This window comes from Oncorhynchus mykiss, chromosome 10 (genome assembly GCF_013265735.2).
Source record: "Oncorhynchus mykiss isolate Arlee chromosome 10, USDA_OmykA_1.1, whole genome shotgun sequence".
Lineage (NCBI taxonomy): Eukaryota > Metazoa > Chordata > Actinopteri > Salmoniformes > Salmonidae > Oncorhynchus > Oncorhynchus mykiss.
Window position 1 is genome coordinate 15,156,405 of NC_048574.1, and position 14,831 is coordinate 15,171,235.

At 42.9% G+C, this 14,831-nt stretch overlaps 1 protein-coding gene across 1 annotated transcript; it reads right to left on the reverse strand.

Annotated features, from left to right (window-relative positions):
* Nucleotides 1-1,270: 1,270 nt before the first annotated feature.
* On the reverse strand, nt 1,271-14,791 carry LOC110534908 (cyclin-dependent kinase-like 3). Its single transcript, XM_036989743.1, has 12 exons — nt 13,802-14,791; nt 13,444-13,638; nt 12,921-13,099; nt 12,591-12,703; nt 10,825-10,964; nt 10,568-10,656; nt 10,144-10,288; nt 9,357-9,616; nt 9,032-9,110; nt 6,508-6,646; nt 2,157-2,257; nt 1,271-2,000 (listed from the first exon to the last, which is right to left on the reverse strand). Exons 1-11 carry the CDS (start codon nt 13,967-13,969, stop codon nt 2,157-2,159), a joined length of 1,608 nt encoding a protein of 535 aa, XP_036845638.1. The 5' UTR covers nt 13,970-14,791; the 3' UTR covers nt 1,271-2,000.
* Between the last annotated feature and the right edge of the window lie 40 nt (nt 14,792-14,831).

Below are 14,831 nucleotides of genomic sequence, written 5' to 3' on the forward strand. Positions count from 1 at the left end.
ACAAGTTATGTAAATGTTTTTTTTTTATTTTTATAAATTATAAATCTGCAAAAATGCCCAAAACCTGTTTTTGCTTTGTCATTATGGGATATTGTGTGTAGATTGATTTAGGGGGAAAAAATGATTTAATCAATTTTAGAATGAGAGTAACATAATGTGGAGAAAGTGAAGGGGTCTGAATTCTTTCCCGAATTAACCTAATATGTATTTATGTAAAAAAAAAGGGGACCACAATAGCAAGTCCCGGACTTGATTGTGCAATCCAGGTCACTTTAAAAAAAATCTTTGTGCGTATATATGTTTAACTGACAAAAAAAAAAAAAATCCAAACTGTGCAGTGGCCAATTGGTGAATAGAAAGATACATCTATTACAAAACACCCAAACGTTTAATGACATTTGAAACTTCCCAAGCCTTTGATACTGGGTAAGCCTACAAGGTAGGGAGGGATGTTTTTTTTTCCATTTGTCGAGATTGACAGTCTATTGTGGTGGTGAAAACAAACAATGATATTGACGTGCCCAAAGTCTGTATGCTTGGTTTATTATTACAGTACATGTGAAAATATTTTTACCATTGGGGAAGGTGCATTTTTTTTTAAATAATCTTGAGTAAAAATAATTGAAACGTCTGTGTACCTGTTTGTCCTCTGTAGTTGCGTGACTTTGTTAGCAGAAAACCATACTTTTTCAATAAACGATCAAATACAACCACTGTGTGAGGACAGACTGTGAGACGAGAAGCAAGTAGAGGGAGTTAATAACAGACATGAAACAAACCAAGAACAGCATCTGGACAAGGGGAACAAAACGACATTAACGCAGACACTGGGGAGGAAGTGACAGATATAGGGGAGGCAATCAATAAGGTAGAGTCCAGGTGAGTCCCATGACGCGCTGATGCACGCAACAATGGTGACAGGTGTGCGTAACGATGGGCCGCCTGGCGACCTCAAGTGCCAGAGAGGGGGAGCGGGAGCAGGCGTGACACACTGCCTGCATTCCAAGCACTTAAAAGACACACCCTATCTCCCCAGCCATCGAATTAAGTAGACACTTCTGATGATGTATCATGATGTCTGACGAGTATCCACTTGCATTCATCCCGCAATGATTGTGTTTTCAGCCACCGGTAGCTTGTGGGTGCTTTATATGCTCTACAGTCAATTATGATTCCACGTCTACTTATATTAACTATATAATTATTAATATACACCTACTGTATGATAGCTAGCAAATGAATTAGCTAAATAAAGTTAGCCTGCCGAGCTACTTCTGAAGAAGGAACATTTCCGAAAGCTAACCAAACAAAAACATAATTACTTTATGAAACGTGTTTGTGCATTAGTAGCACAATTTCTAACTTATTTACATTCGGTTTTACTTACACTTGTATAATGACGTTGAGGTTTTATGTTTTGGTCTGACTTTTATTAGCGGATGTACAATCTTCACAAATCTAATTATGGGGCGTTTCAGGCCCCGAAGTGAACATAATTGTACACTCGCAAACTCTATTAAAAACGAGGGCTAAGGGGGATACATTGCAAACTTCCCTTGCTTAGCCTATCATCTGGACCGATGACAACTATGGCCGCGGAGATTTCCCCAAAGGCATAGGGCGAGGGTAAGTGGACAAGGGTGTGTGTCTTTTATGAGTTTGAAATGCAGCCACTGACTTTTGCTGTTGCTGTAAGATGGCAACTCAGTGCAAATGCGGATGTGCCAACTGAATCTCAACAACAGTCTGGGGGGGTATCTTTAATTTCAATATCTTTCTTTTTGAATGGTTGGTGGGGCACAGTGGATAAAGTACTGAAAAGTGGAACAAAAAAATACATTATTCTAACTGTTGAAGTTAAAGATGCTCTGTTATCACAAAAACCAAGTGTGTCTAAAACATTTATTGTTATTATTTTTATTATCTTCAGTCAATCCTGTGCCAGGACCCAGTTAAGAATTCAGATCAACTCTCAATGGTAGTACTGTTCCCTCCAAATCCTGAAGAAAAAACATTAAATTAAGAAATAATTGTCCTGAATAACCTTGACATAGTCCTTAACTGAGTTAGGCCTCCTAGAGAGTTAATAACAACAACAGTTTATATAATACTTGTCTGTACCTATGCAACACTTGACAAATATGTCAGAATCTTACCTACTTATTTCCGTGGTCAGTGAAATCGGATGACGGCAATGATGGTATTCTGGAGTCTTCTTCTCTTCCTCTGCTCTTCAGCTCCTTCCTCGAGTGCTTTGCTGAATAAAACAATAATCATGTTTCTTCTGAACACACACACTAATCTACACTTTGAAAATCCATACTTAATCTGCACAGAGAAAACCATACTTTGGTTACACATAGGGTGAACGTTACACATTACATTTACATAGGAGAGTAAAACATTCTGTATCAAGCAGCATGTTGTCAACATGGATGAGTTCACTCAACAAGTTCTATCTGTACCACATTATTAGAATCAAACATGGTCTGCTTTAGAGTATATTTCTCTGATCTATATTCTGATGATATATTCTTCAGTAATCAGAACAGATTGTTTAGGCAGATATGGCCATTATCTAATCTCTCTTTTGCTCTGTGTGTGTGTGTGTGCGTGCGTGCGTGCGAGCACTGTCTGTTTTGCCCAGCTGGACCACTATCCATGACAAAAACATAACCCTTGCCCTCAATCACCGTCCCTCAAGTTCCCTCCTCACGAGGCCCACACACACTACATCATGAAAATTTGAATTAGCAGTTCAATTCAAAGAAAGAGCTCAGGAATATACACTGCTCAAAAAAATAAAGGGAACACTAAAAAAACACATCCTAGATCAGAATGAATTAAATATTCTTATTAAATACTTTTTTCTTTACATAGTTGAATGTGCTGACAACAAAATCACACAAATTATCAATGGAAATCAAATTTATCAACCCATGGAGGTCTGGATTTGGAGTCACACTCAAAATTAAAGTGGAAAACCACACTACAGGCTGATCCAACTTTGATGTCATGTCCTTAAAACAAGTCAAAATGAGGCTCAGTAGTGTGTGTGGCCTCCACGTGCCTGTATGACCTCCCTACAACGCCTGGGCATGCTCCTGATGAGGTGGCGGATGTTCTCCTGAGGGATCTCCTCCCAGACCTTGACTAAAGCATCCGCCAACTCCTGGACAGTCTGTGGTGCAACGTGGCGTTGGTGGATGGAGCGAGACATGATGTCCCAGATGTGCTCAATTGGATTCAGGTCTGGGGAACGGGCAGGCCAGTCCATAGCAGCAATGCCTTCCTCTTGCAGGAACTGCTGACACACTCCAGCCACATGAGGTCTAGCATTGTCTTGCATTAGGAGGAACCCAGGGCCAACCGCACCAGCATATGGTCTCACAAGGGGTCTGAGGATCTCATCTCGGTACCTAATGGCAGTCAGGCTACCTCTGGCGAGCACATGGAGGGCTGTGCGGCCCCCCAAAGAAATGCCACCCCACACCATAACTGACCCTCCGCCAAACCGGTCATGCTGGAGGATGTTGCAGGCAGCAGAACGTTCTCCACGGCGTCTCTAGACTGTCACGTCTGTCACATGTGCTCAGTGTGAACCTGCTTTCATCTGTGAAGAGCACAGGGCGCCAGTGGCTAATTTGCCAATCTTGGTGTTCTCTGGCAAATGAAAAACGTCCTGCACGGTGTTGGGCTGTAAGCATAACCCCCACCTGTGGACGTCGGGCCCTCATACCACCCTCATGGAGTCTGTTTCTGACCGTTTGAGCAGACACATGCACATTTGTGGCCTGCTGGAGGTCATTTTGCAGTGCTCTGGCAGTGCTCCTCCTGCTACTCCTTGCACAAAGGCGGAGGTAGCGGTCCTGCTGCTGGGTTGTTGCCCTCCTACGGCCTCCTCCATGTCTCCTGATGTACTGGCCTGTTTCCTGGTAGCGCCTCCATGCTCTGGACATTACGCTGACAGACACAGCAAACCTTCTTGCCACAGCTCGCATTGATGTGCCATCCTGGATGAGCTGCACTACCTGAGCCACTTGTGTGGGTTGTAGACTCCGTCTCATGCTACCACGAGAGTGAAAGCACTGCCAGCATTCAAAAGTGACCAAAACATCAGCCAGGAAGCATAGGAACTGAGAAGTGGTCTGTGGTCCCCACCTGCAGAACCACTCCTTTATTGGGGGTGTCTTGCTAATTGCCTATAATTTCCACCTGTTGTCTATTCCATTTGCACAACAGCATGTGAAATGTATTGTCAATCAGTGTTGCTTCCTAAGTGGACAGTTTGATTTCACAGAAGTGTGATTGACTTGGAGTTACATTGTGTTGTTTAAGTGTTCCCTTTATTTTTTTGAGCAGTGTATATGTATCCCATGCAGTGTTGGTTATTATCATAAATGAATTCTGCTCAATAGCAGAATAAAGGGCTGAGGACAAGTGGGAGGGCACAGTGAGAACTACTGATTAGTCTTCTGATTCAGTCATTTTTTACTATAGCAATACAAAGGACAAACTATACTGAACAAAAATATAAACGCAACATGCAACAATTTAAACAAATTAGCAAGCAGAGATACAGCCACATCATGTGACAGAGTGAAATGCAGTATACCTGTGTCCGAAATGGCACTATATTCCCTATATAGTGCACTACTTTTGACCGAAGCCCTATGCATTACTTTTGACCTATGGACCCAGGTCAAAATTAGTGCATTACAGAATAGGGTAACATTTGGGAAACAGCCTATAATGACAGAGGCCTGGCCAGCGTCTTATTTATTTGCCTGTGGGGGGTTTTAGGCTGTGTCACAGAATTTTTGACCTTCTCTGCAGCAGATCCTCAGGAGACATTGGCACATAACACAATACAGAGAAGCGGTGGGGTGGGCCAAATCCTATAGTAACATTACTCCGGCCCTAATCCTAGAGCAACATTACTACGGCCCTAATCCTAGAGCAACATTACTCCGGTCCCGATCCCAGAGTAACATTACTCCGGCCCCGATCCCAGAGTAACATTACTCCGGCCCCGATCCCAGAGTAACATTACTCCGGCCCCGATCCCAGAGTAACATTACTCCGGTCCCGATCCCAGAGTAACATTACTCCGGTCCCGATCCCAGAGTAACATTACTCCGGTCCCGATCCCAGAGTAACATTACTCCGGTCCCGATCCCAGGGTAACATTACTCCGGCCCCGATCCCAGAGTAACATTACTCCGGTCCCGATCCCAGAGTAACATTACTCCGGCCCCGATCCCAGAGTAACATTACTCCGGCCCCGATCCCAGAGTAACATTATTCCGGCCCCGATCCCAGAGTAACATTACTCCGGCCCCGATCCCAGAGTAACATTACTCCGGCCCCGATCCCAGAGTAACATTATTCCGGCCCCGATCCCAGAGTAACATTACTCCGGCCCCGATCCCAGAGTAACATTTCTCCGGCCCCGATCCCAGAGTAACATTACTCCGGCCCTGATCCTAGAGTAACATTACTCCGGCCACATGCTCTAATGTCCTGGAGCCACACTGAGCCGTGACACCCCATTAAGTATAAACTTGGCACATCAACATTTTTCAACAACACCAAACACCTTCAATAAATCAATGGATGTTTATCTCTGTCCTCAGGTGATTCAATGATAAAGTTATTTTAATTGATTAATACTACACAGCCCTGTAGTTTCATTCTCGTTCAGTCTTGGGACAATTTATTTTTGTTTTCAATTAAGTCAGACAGATTCATTTTGGAAATTATGTGTCTTCAAGTCTAGTATCAGATTCAATTTTGGGAATTGACTTACCGTGGGAGCTGACTTACCGTGGGAGCTGACTTACAGTAGGAGCTGCCTTACCGTGGGAGCTGCCTTACCGTGGGAGCAGCCTTACCGTGGGAGCTGACTAACAGTGGGAGCTGACTTACAGTGGGAGCTGACTTACCGTGGGAGCTGACTTACCGTGGGAGCTGACTTACCGTGGGAGCTGATTTACCGTGGGAGCTGACTTACCGTGGGAGCTGACTTACCGTGGGATCTGACTTACCGTGGGAGCTGACTTACCGTGGGAGCTGACTTACAGTGGGAGCTGATTTACCGTGGGAGCTGACTTACCGTGGGAGCTGACTTACAGTGGGAGCTGACTTACCGTGGGAGCTGACTTACAGTGGGAGCTGACTTACCGTGGGAGATGACTTACCGTGGGAGCTGACTTACCGTGGGAGCTGACTTACCGTGGGAGCTGACTTAACGTGGGAGTTGACTTACCGTGGGAGCTGACTTACAGTGGGAGTAAGGTCAAGTTGCCCCTAGACACTGATCTAAGGTCAATTTGTGTTTTCCTAATACCTCTATCAGTTATGGTTAAGGTTTGGTGAGAGGAAGATGATCCAAGATCTGAGAAAAATTACAACTTCTACCCAAAGCTTTACAGGGGATCACATGATTTAGTAGAAAGACAAGTAAAATACAAGATAGAGAACTGAAACCAAGACAACGTTGTTTACCATCTGTAAACTTCAGCTCCATCTGGTGGCCGAACACAGGAAGTCCAGGGAAGCGCACATCTCTCACGTCTCTCACTGACTTCACCTTCTTTTTAGCCAGACTGGACATCTCAACCTGGAGGTTATTATGGCTGTCACTCTGCAATACAACCAAACACAACACAATCATAAAAATATTAACTAACATAAACACACATTCAATACCTTCATGTTCTCATTAAGTCAAGTATACAGTCGTAGCCAAACGTTTTGAGAATAACACAAATATGAATTTCCACAAAGTTTGCTGCATCAGTGTCTTTAGATATTTTTGTCAGATGTTACTATGGAATACTGAAGTATAATTACAAGCATTTCATAAGTGTCAAAGGCATTTATTGACAATTACATGAAGTTGGTGCAAAGAGTCAACATTTGCAGTGTTGACCCTTCTCTTTCAAGACCTCTGATATCCGCCATGGCATGCTGTCAATTAACTTCTGGGCCACATCCTGACTGATGGGAGCCCATTCTTACATAATCAATGCTTGGACTTTGTCAGAATGGGTTTTTGTTTGTCCACCCGCCTCTTGAGAATTGACCACAAGTTCTCAATGGGATTAAAGGGGGGGGGGGGGGGGGGTATCCTGGCCATGGACCCAAAATATCAATGTTCTGTTCCCCGAGCCAAGGTGCTCCATCATGCTGGAAAATGCATTGTTCGTCACCAAACTGTTCCTGGATGGTTGGGAGAAGTTGCTCTCGGAGGATGTGTTGGTACCATTCTTTATTCATGGCTGTGTTCTTAGGCAAAATTGTGAGTGAGCCCACTCCCTTGGCTGAGAAGCAACCCCACACATGAATGCTCTCAGGATGCTTTACTGTTGGCATGACACAGCACTGATGGTAGCACTCACCTTGTCTTCTCCGGACGAGCATTTTTCCGGATGCGCCAATCAATCGGAAAGGGGATTCACTAGAGAAAATGACTTTACCCCAGTCCTCAGCAGTCCAATCCCTGTACCTTTTGCAGAATATCAGTCTGTCCCTGATGTTTTTCCTGGAGAGAAGTAGCTTCTTTGCTGCCCTTCTTGACACCAGGCCACCCTCCAAAAGTATTTGCCTCACTGTACGTGCAGATGCACTCACACCTGCCTGCTGCCATTCCTGAGCAAGCTCTGTACGTACTGGTGGTGCCCTGATCCCGCAGCTGAATCAGCTTTAGGAAACGGTCCTGGCGCTTGCTGGACTTTCTTGGGCGCCCTGAAGCTTTCTTCACAACAATTGAACCACTCTCCATGAAGTTCTTGATGATCCGATAGATGGTTGATTTAGGTGCAATCTTACTGGCAGCAATATCCTTGCCTGTGAAGCCCTTTTTGTGCAAAGCAATGATGACGGCACGTGTTTCCTTGCAGGTAACCATGGTTGACAGAGGAAGAACAATGATTCCAAGTGCCACCCTCCTTTTGAAACTTCCAGTCTGTTATTCGAACTCAGTCAACATGACAGAGTGATCTCCAGCCTTGTCCTCGTCAACATTCACACCTGTGTTAACGAAAGAATCACTGACATGATGTCAGCTGGTCCTTTTGTGGCAGGGCTGAAATGCAGTGGAAATGTTTTTTGGAGATTCAGTTCATTTGCATGGCAAAGAGGGACTGTGCCATTAATTGCAATTCATCTGATCACTCTTCATAACATTCTGCAGTATATGCAAATTGCCATCATACAAACTGAGACAGCAGACTTTGTGAAAATTAATATTTGTGTTATTCTCAAAACCTTTGGCCACGACTGTACATTGATTAAATATCTTTATATACTTCCAAAGTGTATATTCTTATATAAAGATATTTAATCAATGTATACTTGACTTATTAATGAGAACATGAAGGTATTGCATGTGTGTTTATGTTTGTGTGTATGTGTGATCTATGTTGAATATAATCAGGAATTTACAGTAGGCTATTTGTCTGTAACTGTACTACGATAGCTATGATAAACACTTGTCAGGGCAAAACAACAATATTTATGTAAAAAAAGATATGTAGAGGTCATAAGGTATTTTGAACAATAGAAGAACTAGACAGTTGTTTGCTACTATATTGTAAAAGCTTGCATTTTCATTGCGCCCAATTATTTTATATGGTAATCACGGCTGCATTCCAAGTGGGTTAACATTGTCTTCCATGAGGTTTAACTTGATGACAGAAAGGGTGTAAACACATAAGACACTATGTTCTGTTCTTAACATACCGGGCGAGATGTTAGGAAAACTACAACATTACTGTGGGGTGAGTCAGAGAGGCATTCCTTTGGGAGTGGAAACAATGACAAAGAGCTTGTCAGCCCCAATGACTGTCGCATGTACAGACACCCACGCACCCACCTGCTGTTACAGACATACTGTAGGCTTGGGCCAGATGTCAAGCATGTTATATAATAGAAGGTTTGGTATTTTATCTTTTTGTTTATTCACTTGCTTGTTTTCATGTGTCTGTGTTCCCCTTTACATGCACTGCACACACCTTTCCTTACTTACCTGAGACAGGGCATCAGTCAGCTGACTATTCCCCATGGCCAGGTCAGTAGGGCTCGGCCGTCTCTTTATCTTATCAGTGCTACAAACACAGACACAAGCATGAGCATCTCTAACTTGGTATACCCTACCAAAGCATGCTTTTCAAGAACTGCCAGGATGAAATGACAGAACGTCCAGAATAGATAAATACGTTTAAGAATATACACTTTGGAAGTACTGGATCTAGTGAGTCTGATACAGCTACTCTGAAATCACTGGGTGGTATTCTGAACAACACTATACCAGATAAAGCGTCCTATATCTCTCTGATCTGAGAGCCACTGACCGGGATTTGGTGACTTCCATACAGCATGGAACGGGGACAGCAGCAAAAAGATTGTTGCTGGCGTTGATGCGGGGCATGGTAAAGGCTACAGCCTTGTCCTGAGATTGAGGGGGGTCTGGGATGGAGGTAGAGGTGGAGGTAAAGGGCTGTCTGTTTGTCTGAGATGAGACAGGGCTGCAGGTCATCCTGATCTCTGACCTCCTGCCTGCCCTAGAATGCTTCTGCTCAGGCTCCTTCCCACGTCGGTCCTTCTCAGTGTCCTAAAACAAAAACAGTCCATGTGCTGTATGGCCGACTGGTATGGATCTTGTAAATCTATATTTCTACAACACCGTATATATGCTTTGACTTGTAGTTACTTTAACTCTACCTACATGTACATATTACCTCAATAACCTCGACTAAGCTGTGCACCCACACATTGACTCTGTACCGTTACCCCATGTATATAGCCTCGCTACTATTATTTTACTGCTGCTCTTTAATTATTTGTTTTATTATTTTTTATTTGTTACTTATCTATTTTTTACTTCACACTTATTTTTCTTAAAACTGCATTGTTGGTTAAGGTCTTGTAAGTAAGCATTTCACTGTAAGATCTACACCTGTTGTATTTGGCGCATGTGACAAATACAATTTGATTTGATTTATTTACTTAGTCGCTCTGCCCACTTACTGCACATATAAATGGGTAAGAGCATGTGCTAAACGAACAGACCTGTAAAATGTAGAATACAGTGCTATCTTAGGGCTTTGCGCCCTGACTAAGGGTCCATGTAGTTTATACCTTCACTGGCTTTCTGTTACATGAGGATGAGGACAAGACTCCTGTTCCTTGGTCCTCTGGTGGCTCCCATGAGCTACTATGAATCCAGTGCATGCTGTTAACCTTGGCATCTTTCTGTATCAATGCCTGTATCTCTGGTATGAATCTGAAGCAGGAAGTAGCAGTTATTCAGGTCAATTGCAGTTTATGACATTATGACAACTACTAAACAGTATCCCATAAACATTTCAAGGAAAGTTCAAGGCTAGCAACACAAGGCAAAACAACGTGTGTGTGGCCAGACTATGACACTATGGTAGAATCACATCCCCATTTTGTACGTAAGCAGGTCAGAATGTAGGTCAAGAATCTCACTCCACTCTCTTACAAGTTAATTGCTTCTCCAAGTACACTAGACATGCAAGGTTGACCGGACCCGACTCACCTTTCAACGAACCCGTCTTTGGTGAAGTACCGATGAACGAGCAACATGGAGCACGCAGCCCTGTGAGATGGATCAATCTGTAGGCATGACTAAAACAAAGAAGACCTTTACTGTAAAAGTAAACAACCCATGTCACATTCTTAGGGCCAGGCTTTTTCCTGACCATGTGACCTGCCCTGGAAATCCTCCTTGAATTCTTCAAGACAAACTCCTGTCACACTCCCTACACATTCTTCACTATCTCTCTGTAGACTTACATCCACTATTTCAGCCACTAAGAAGTGGAGTTTGTGGTACTTCCTCCTGGGGTCCCTGAGGAGCTGCACCTCAGGAAGGCTGGCCACAGCAAAGATGGGGTTCTGGAAGTACAGGTCTTGCTGATGACGGGTCAAAGGCCCTATCAAGACAAAACACCTGTGTATCAATATACCATTACATAACCTCAGGATGGCTCCCCTTCTATTATCTGTTATCTCGTTCCTCAAATCGTTGTACAGTACTTCAATTATCTATGTAACCCAATTATGACCATCACACATTCAGTAGTAAAACGACACTATAACATGATAATTAGCTGTACAATCACATAGCTTCACTTCTGATTAGCATTGATAGACAGTACACGGCACTGGTTACATCCCCTGCAATCAGCGTGGTGGCAGCCATCACATCACCATGAAGTGTAATTAATCATTATTGTGACACAGAGAGTGTTGTAAATAGCTCTTTCATTCTGCTGGGAGGATGAGTTCTGTCCACAGACCGCTGGTGGAAGAGAGGAGACAGTATGTCGGCCTCTCCGTCCCTCGCTACCCGTGGCTTCAATCTTCACTAACATTCTGACATTAGCTCCCTCCAGAGAGCCTCTCTTTTCGGCAAACAGAGAGATACACACTGGGGCGGATTAGAGAGTCAAATAGCCTGAGTATCCCATTCCACCAAAGAGAATTAATGAAACACAGATTGAACCTGCTAAAAGACTCTAATACAGAAGGGATCACTTTAATCTCTCTCTCACAGTATTAGGCATGTGTATCCCCGGCAAGTCAGTTATCCTAATGAAAACACCCAAGGAACAACCAAAAACAGCAGTGTTATCTCACTCCCCTCTATTTAGCTTGCGCTTATGTCCAGGGCCAAAATGCCAAAAGGATCATTGGGGTTTTCCTTGTACAGGCCTGGATAAAAGCCAAAATGCCACAGTTCATTTTCAGCATTGGTTTATTTGTCACTGCTGGCCAAGGATTGAATAAAGTTTATTTATAGAGCGAAGCCAATTGTCCCTCTCTGCCCCCGTATTAAGCCACAAATCGACATACGATGTAAATCTGTTAAGCGTTAGGATAGGGCCAAATTCATTGGGGGGCTCTTAACCAGGAAAAAATTATGATGTTCCAAATAGCCCTATTATCTATTTGATTTAGATTTATTTAATACAATGGCGGCCTACCCTGGCCAAACCTAACGACACTGGGCAAATTGGGCGCTGCCCTATGGGAATCCCAATCACGGCCAGTTGTGATTCAGCCTGGAATCGAACCAGGGTCTGTAGTGATACCTCTAGCACTGAGATGTAGTGCCTTAGACCGATGCGCCATTCAGGAGCACTACTTTTGAGCAGAGCCCTATAAGCCCTGGTCAAAAGTAGTGCACAATGAAGGCTGCCATTTGGGATACAGATTACACTGCCTTTTTGTCTCTTTGTGACCTACTTTTCAACAATGGTGAAATCCTAGCAGGCCTGTTGCCATACTGATGTCGGAAAAGCTTTTGGTTATCTGTGCTCCCTTCGGAGAATGGACAACAGTTTGATTAAGTGTAAATAGTTATTTTAATTACATCTACAATATTAGAGGCCTCAGATGTTATCAAGTCCACATTTCCACCATTGATGCCCACACCCTTAGCATGGTCTCAGATCTATTTTAGTAATTGTTAAGCCAATGACAATGAGTGACTAGGAGTTGATGATAGCAGAAACAGACTGTCACTCAGGCTAACATACCCATTGGTTTGTACTTACCCACTTTGCTGACTATTTTGTGCACCTGGTCCAGGTCAGAAGTCCCCGTCAGAAAAGCATTGCTTGTAGCCATCTCTATAATCAAGCAGCCAATGGCCCACACATCTACAGGTCTAGTAAAGAAAATACAAATAATCTATCATTCTAGAATGTCCTTCTAGCCAATCAGAAACGAGTATTCAACGATGCTGTGGTATAAACATGATATATCTGTACCAAAATGATGAGCAACCCTTAGAAAGTTTGACATTATAATTACGGTGGTCTTATTCCATAATACATTCAAGATTGAACACTGCCCTGAGATCTGTGGTTCTGCTTGATACCCACTTGCTGTAAGTGTTGTCTGCCACTAAAAGTTCTGGGGCTCTGTACCACCTCGTGGCCACATAGTCTGTGAGAGGCTCCCCAGTCGGTGCCAAGGCTCTGGCAAACCCAAAGTCACAGAGCTTTACCACCCCAGAGTTAGAGACAAGAACATTCTCAGGTTTGACATCTCTGTGAATGATCTGTTGAGAAAATATGCATGTTTCAAGCCGGTGAAGAACTACTGTTTTACTGTCAACAAGTTTATTTCTTTAATATTGTTCAACACCCTTCATAATAGCTAATTAAACTCGTAGTTTTAAACTTGCCAGTTGGCACATCTTGTATTGTATATCTTCCTGTGCACTCACTAGGCAGAATCTATGAAATGAGAATAATATATATGCCATTTAGCAGACACTTTTATCCAAAGCAACTTAGTCATGCATGCATAGATTTTACGCACGGGTGGTCCCAAGAATCAAACCCACTATCCTGGGATTGCAAGCACTATGCTCTACCAACTGAGCTACAGAGGAATACTTGCATTGCTGGTGTGAAGGTAATCCATGGCTCGTAGAATTTGGAACATGTACTTTCTGAGGCGCTTGCTGTCCAAACCATGAGGATATCTCTCTAGGTCTTCCAGAACTGTGCGGTCAATGTACTCAAAGACAACATACAAGCGCTTCTTGAACCGGAATACCTCCAGCATGTTCACAAGGTTTTCATGGCGAAATTTCTGTGTAAAGACATATATGAACAGAATTAACGTTGTAGTAGTATGCTGTTATCAGGGATGTGACATTAGTTGGACTGTAGCCAACGAGTGAATTGTACCCGATATTTGAGACAGTCACAGCAACACTGCTGCTTTATGTGGAACTGATCAATAAGTTCCTCACCCTCAGAAGTTTGATTTCTCTCATGATAACCTTTTTCATGGTTTTGTCCTCTTCCTTGTCATTGAACCTCTTGATGGCCACAATGTGTCCAATCTCCTTGTGTCGACACTTCATCACTGTACCATAGCTCCCCTCACCCACGACGCCAAGGTTCTCATACATATCCATCTTCCTTCAGTGGGCTGTCCTTGAGCACACATGGATAAATGTATTCATATTCATTTCAAAGCATAAACAGATATAAAGGCATACAAAATACATACAACATCTAGTGTAATACTTTCAAATGACCAGTGAAAACAGGGTCATATAGCCTACAACGTGATTACACAAAACACAATGTGGTCAAAATACTTACTGCTGGGTAGATACAAAGATTATGTTCATGTATTTTTTTCTCCTGGCTTTACTGCTCTCATACATTACACAATTTCATGTTTGAAATAAACGATGCCTCTAACTGACAGACCACTTCATGTTTGAAAAACACACTTCAGGTTTTCTTCCCAGAATTATTCCACCCCAGAATAATTCTGTCACAAACAAAAAGGTGTGAAATTAGAATGTGGTCACCATAACAACAGGCAAAGTTGATAACAATTGAGAGGCGTTCTAGAACATTCTACATGGATACAGGGGAATTAACCAAGTGAATAATTAGGTTTGAGCCTACATGTAAACTAGTCTTTACACCAAGAAATGACCATAACCATGGACACATGGTCAACTTGATATATGGTTTCTTTGCTACACATGACTTGATGAAATGTAAATAATGCTTCAGAGACTACATCAGCATATGTATTCTTTGCACAGGTATCCATGTTGCAACTGGTCGAGTGACTGATGAAGTGATGAAGTTGGGATTAAACCATTATTTCTTGAGGAAAGTGTTAGCTTGTTAAATAAAAACAAACAACCGTTTATGTGATGTATGATAGACGACACTTTGAATACTAACCAAGTATAGGTGTCGTGTAAATTGCATGTACTGTTCACATATTGGATGAAATGTGTTAATTTGATAACA

Bases quoted from the DNA above. Each gene is read 5' to 3' on its own strand.
- LOC110534908 (XM_036989743.1), bottom strand. From the start codon at position 13,969: ATGGATATGTATGAGAACCTTGGCGTCGTGGGTGAGGGGAGCTATGGT. The intron at 10,965-12,590 runs GTAAGTACAAAC...TTGTCTTGATAG, and splicing joins CAAAATAGTCAGCAAAGTGG to GGCCTTTGACCCGTCATCAG. The intron at 2,258-6,507 runs GTAAACAACGTT...TGTTTTATTCAG, and splicing joins GGAGCTGAAGTTTACAGATG to CAAAGCACTCGAGGAAGGAG.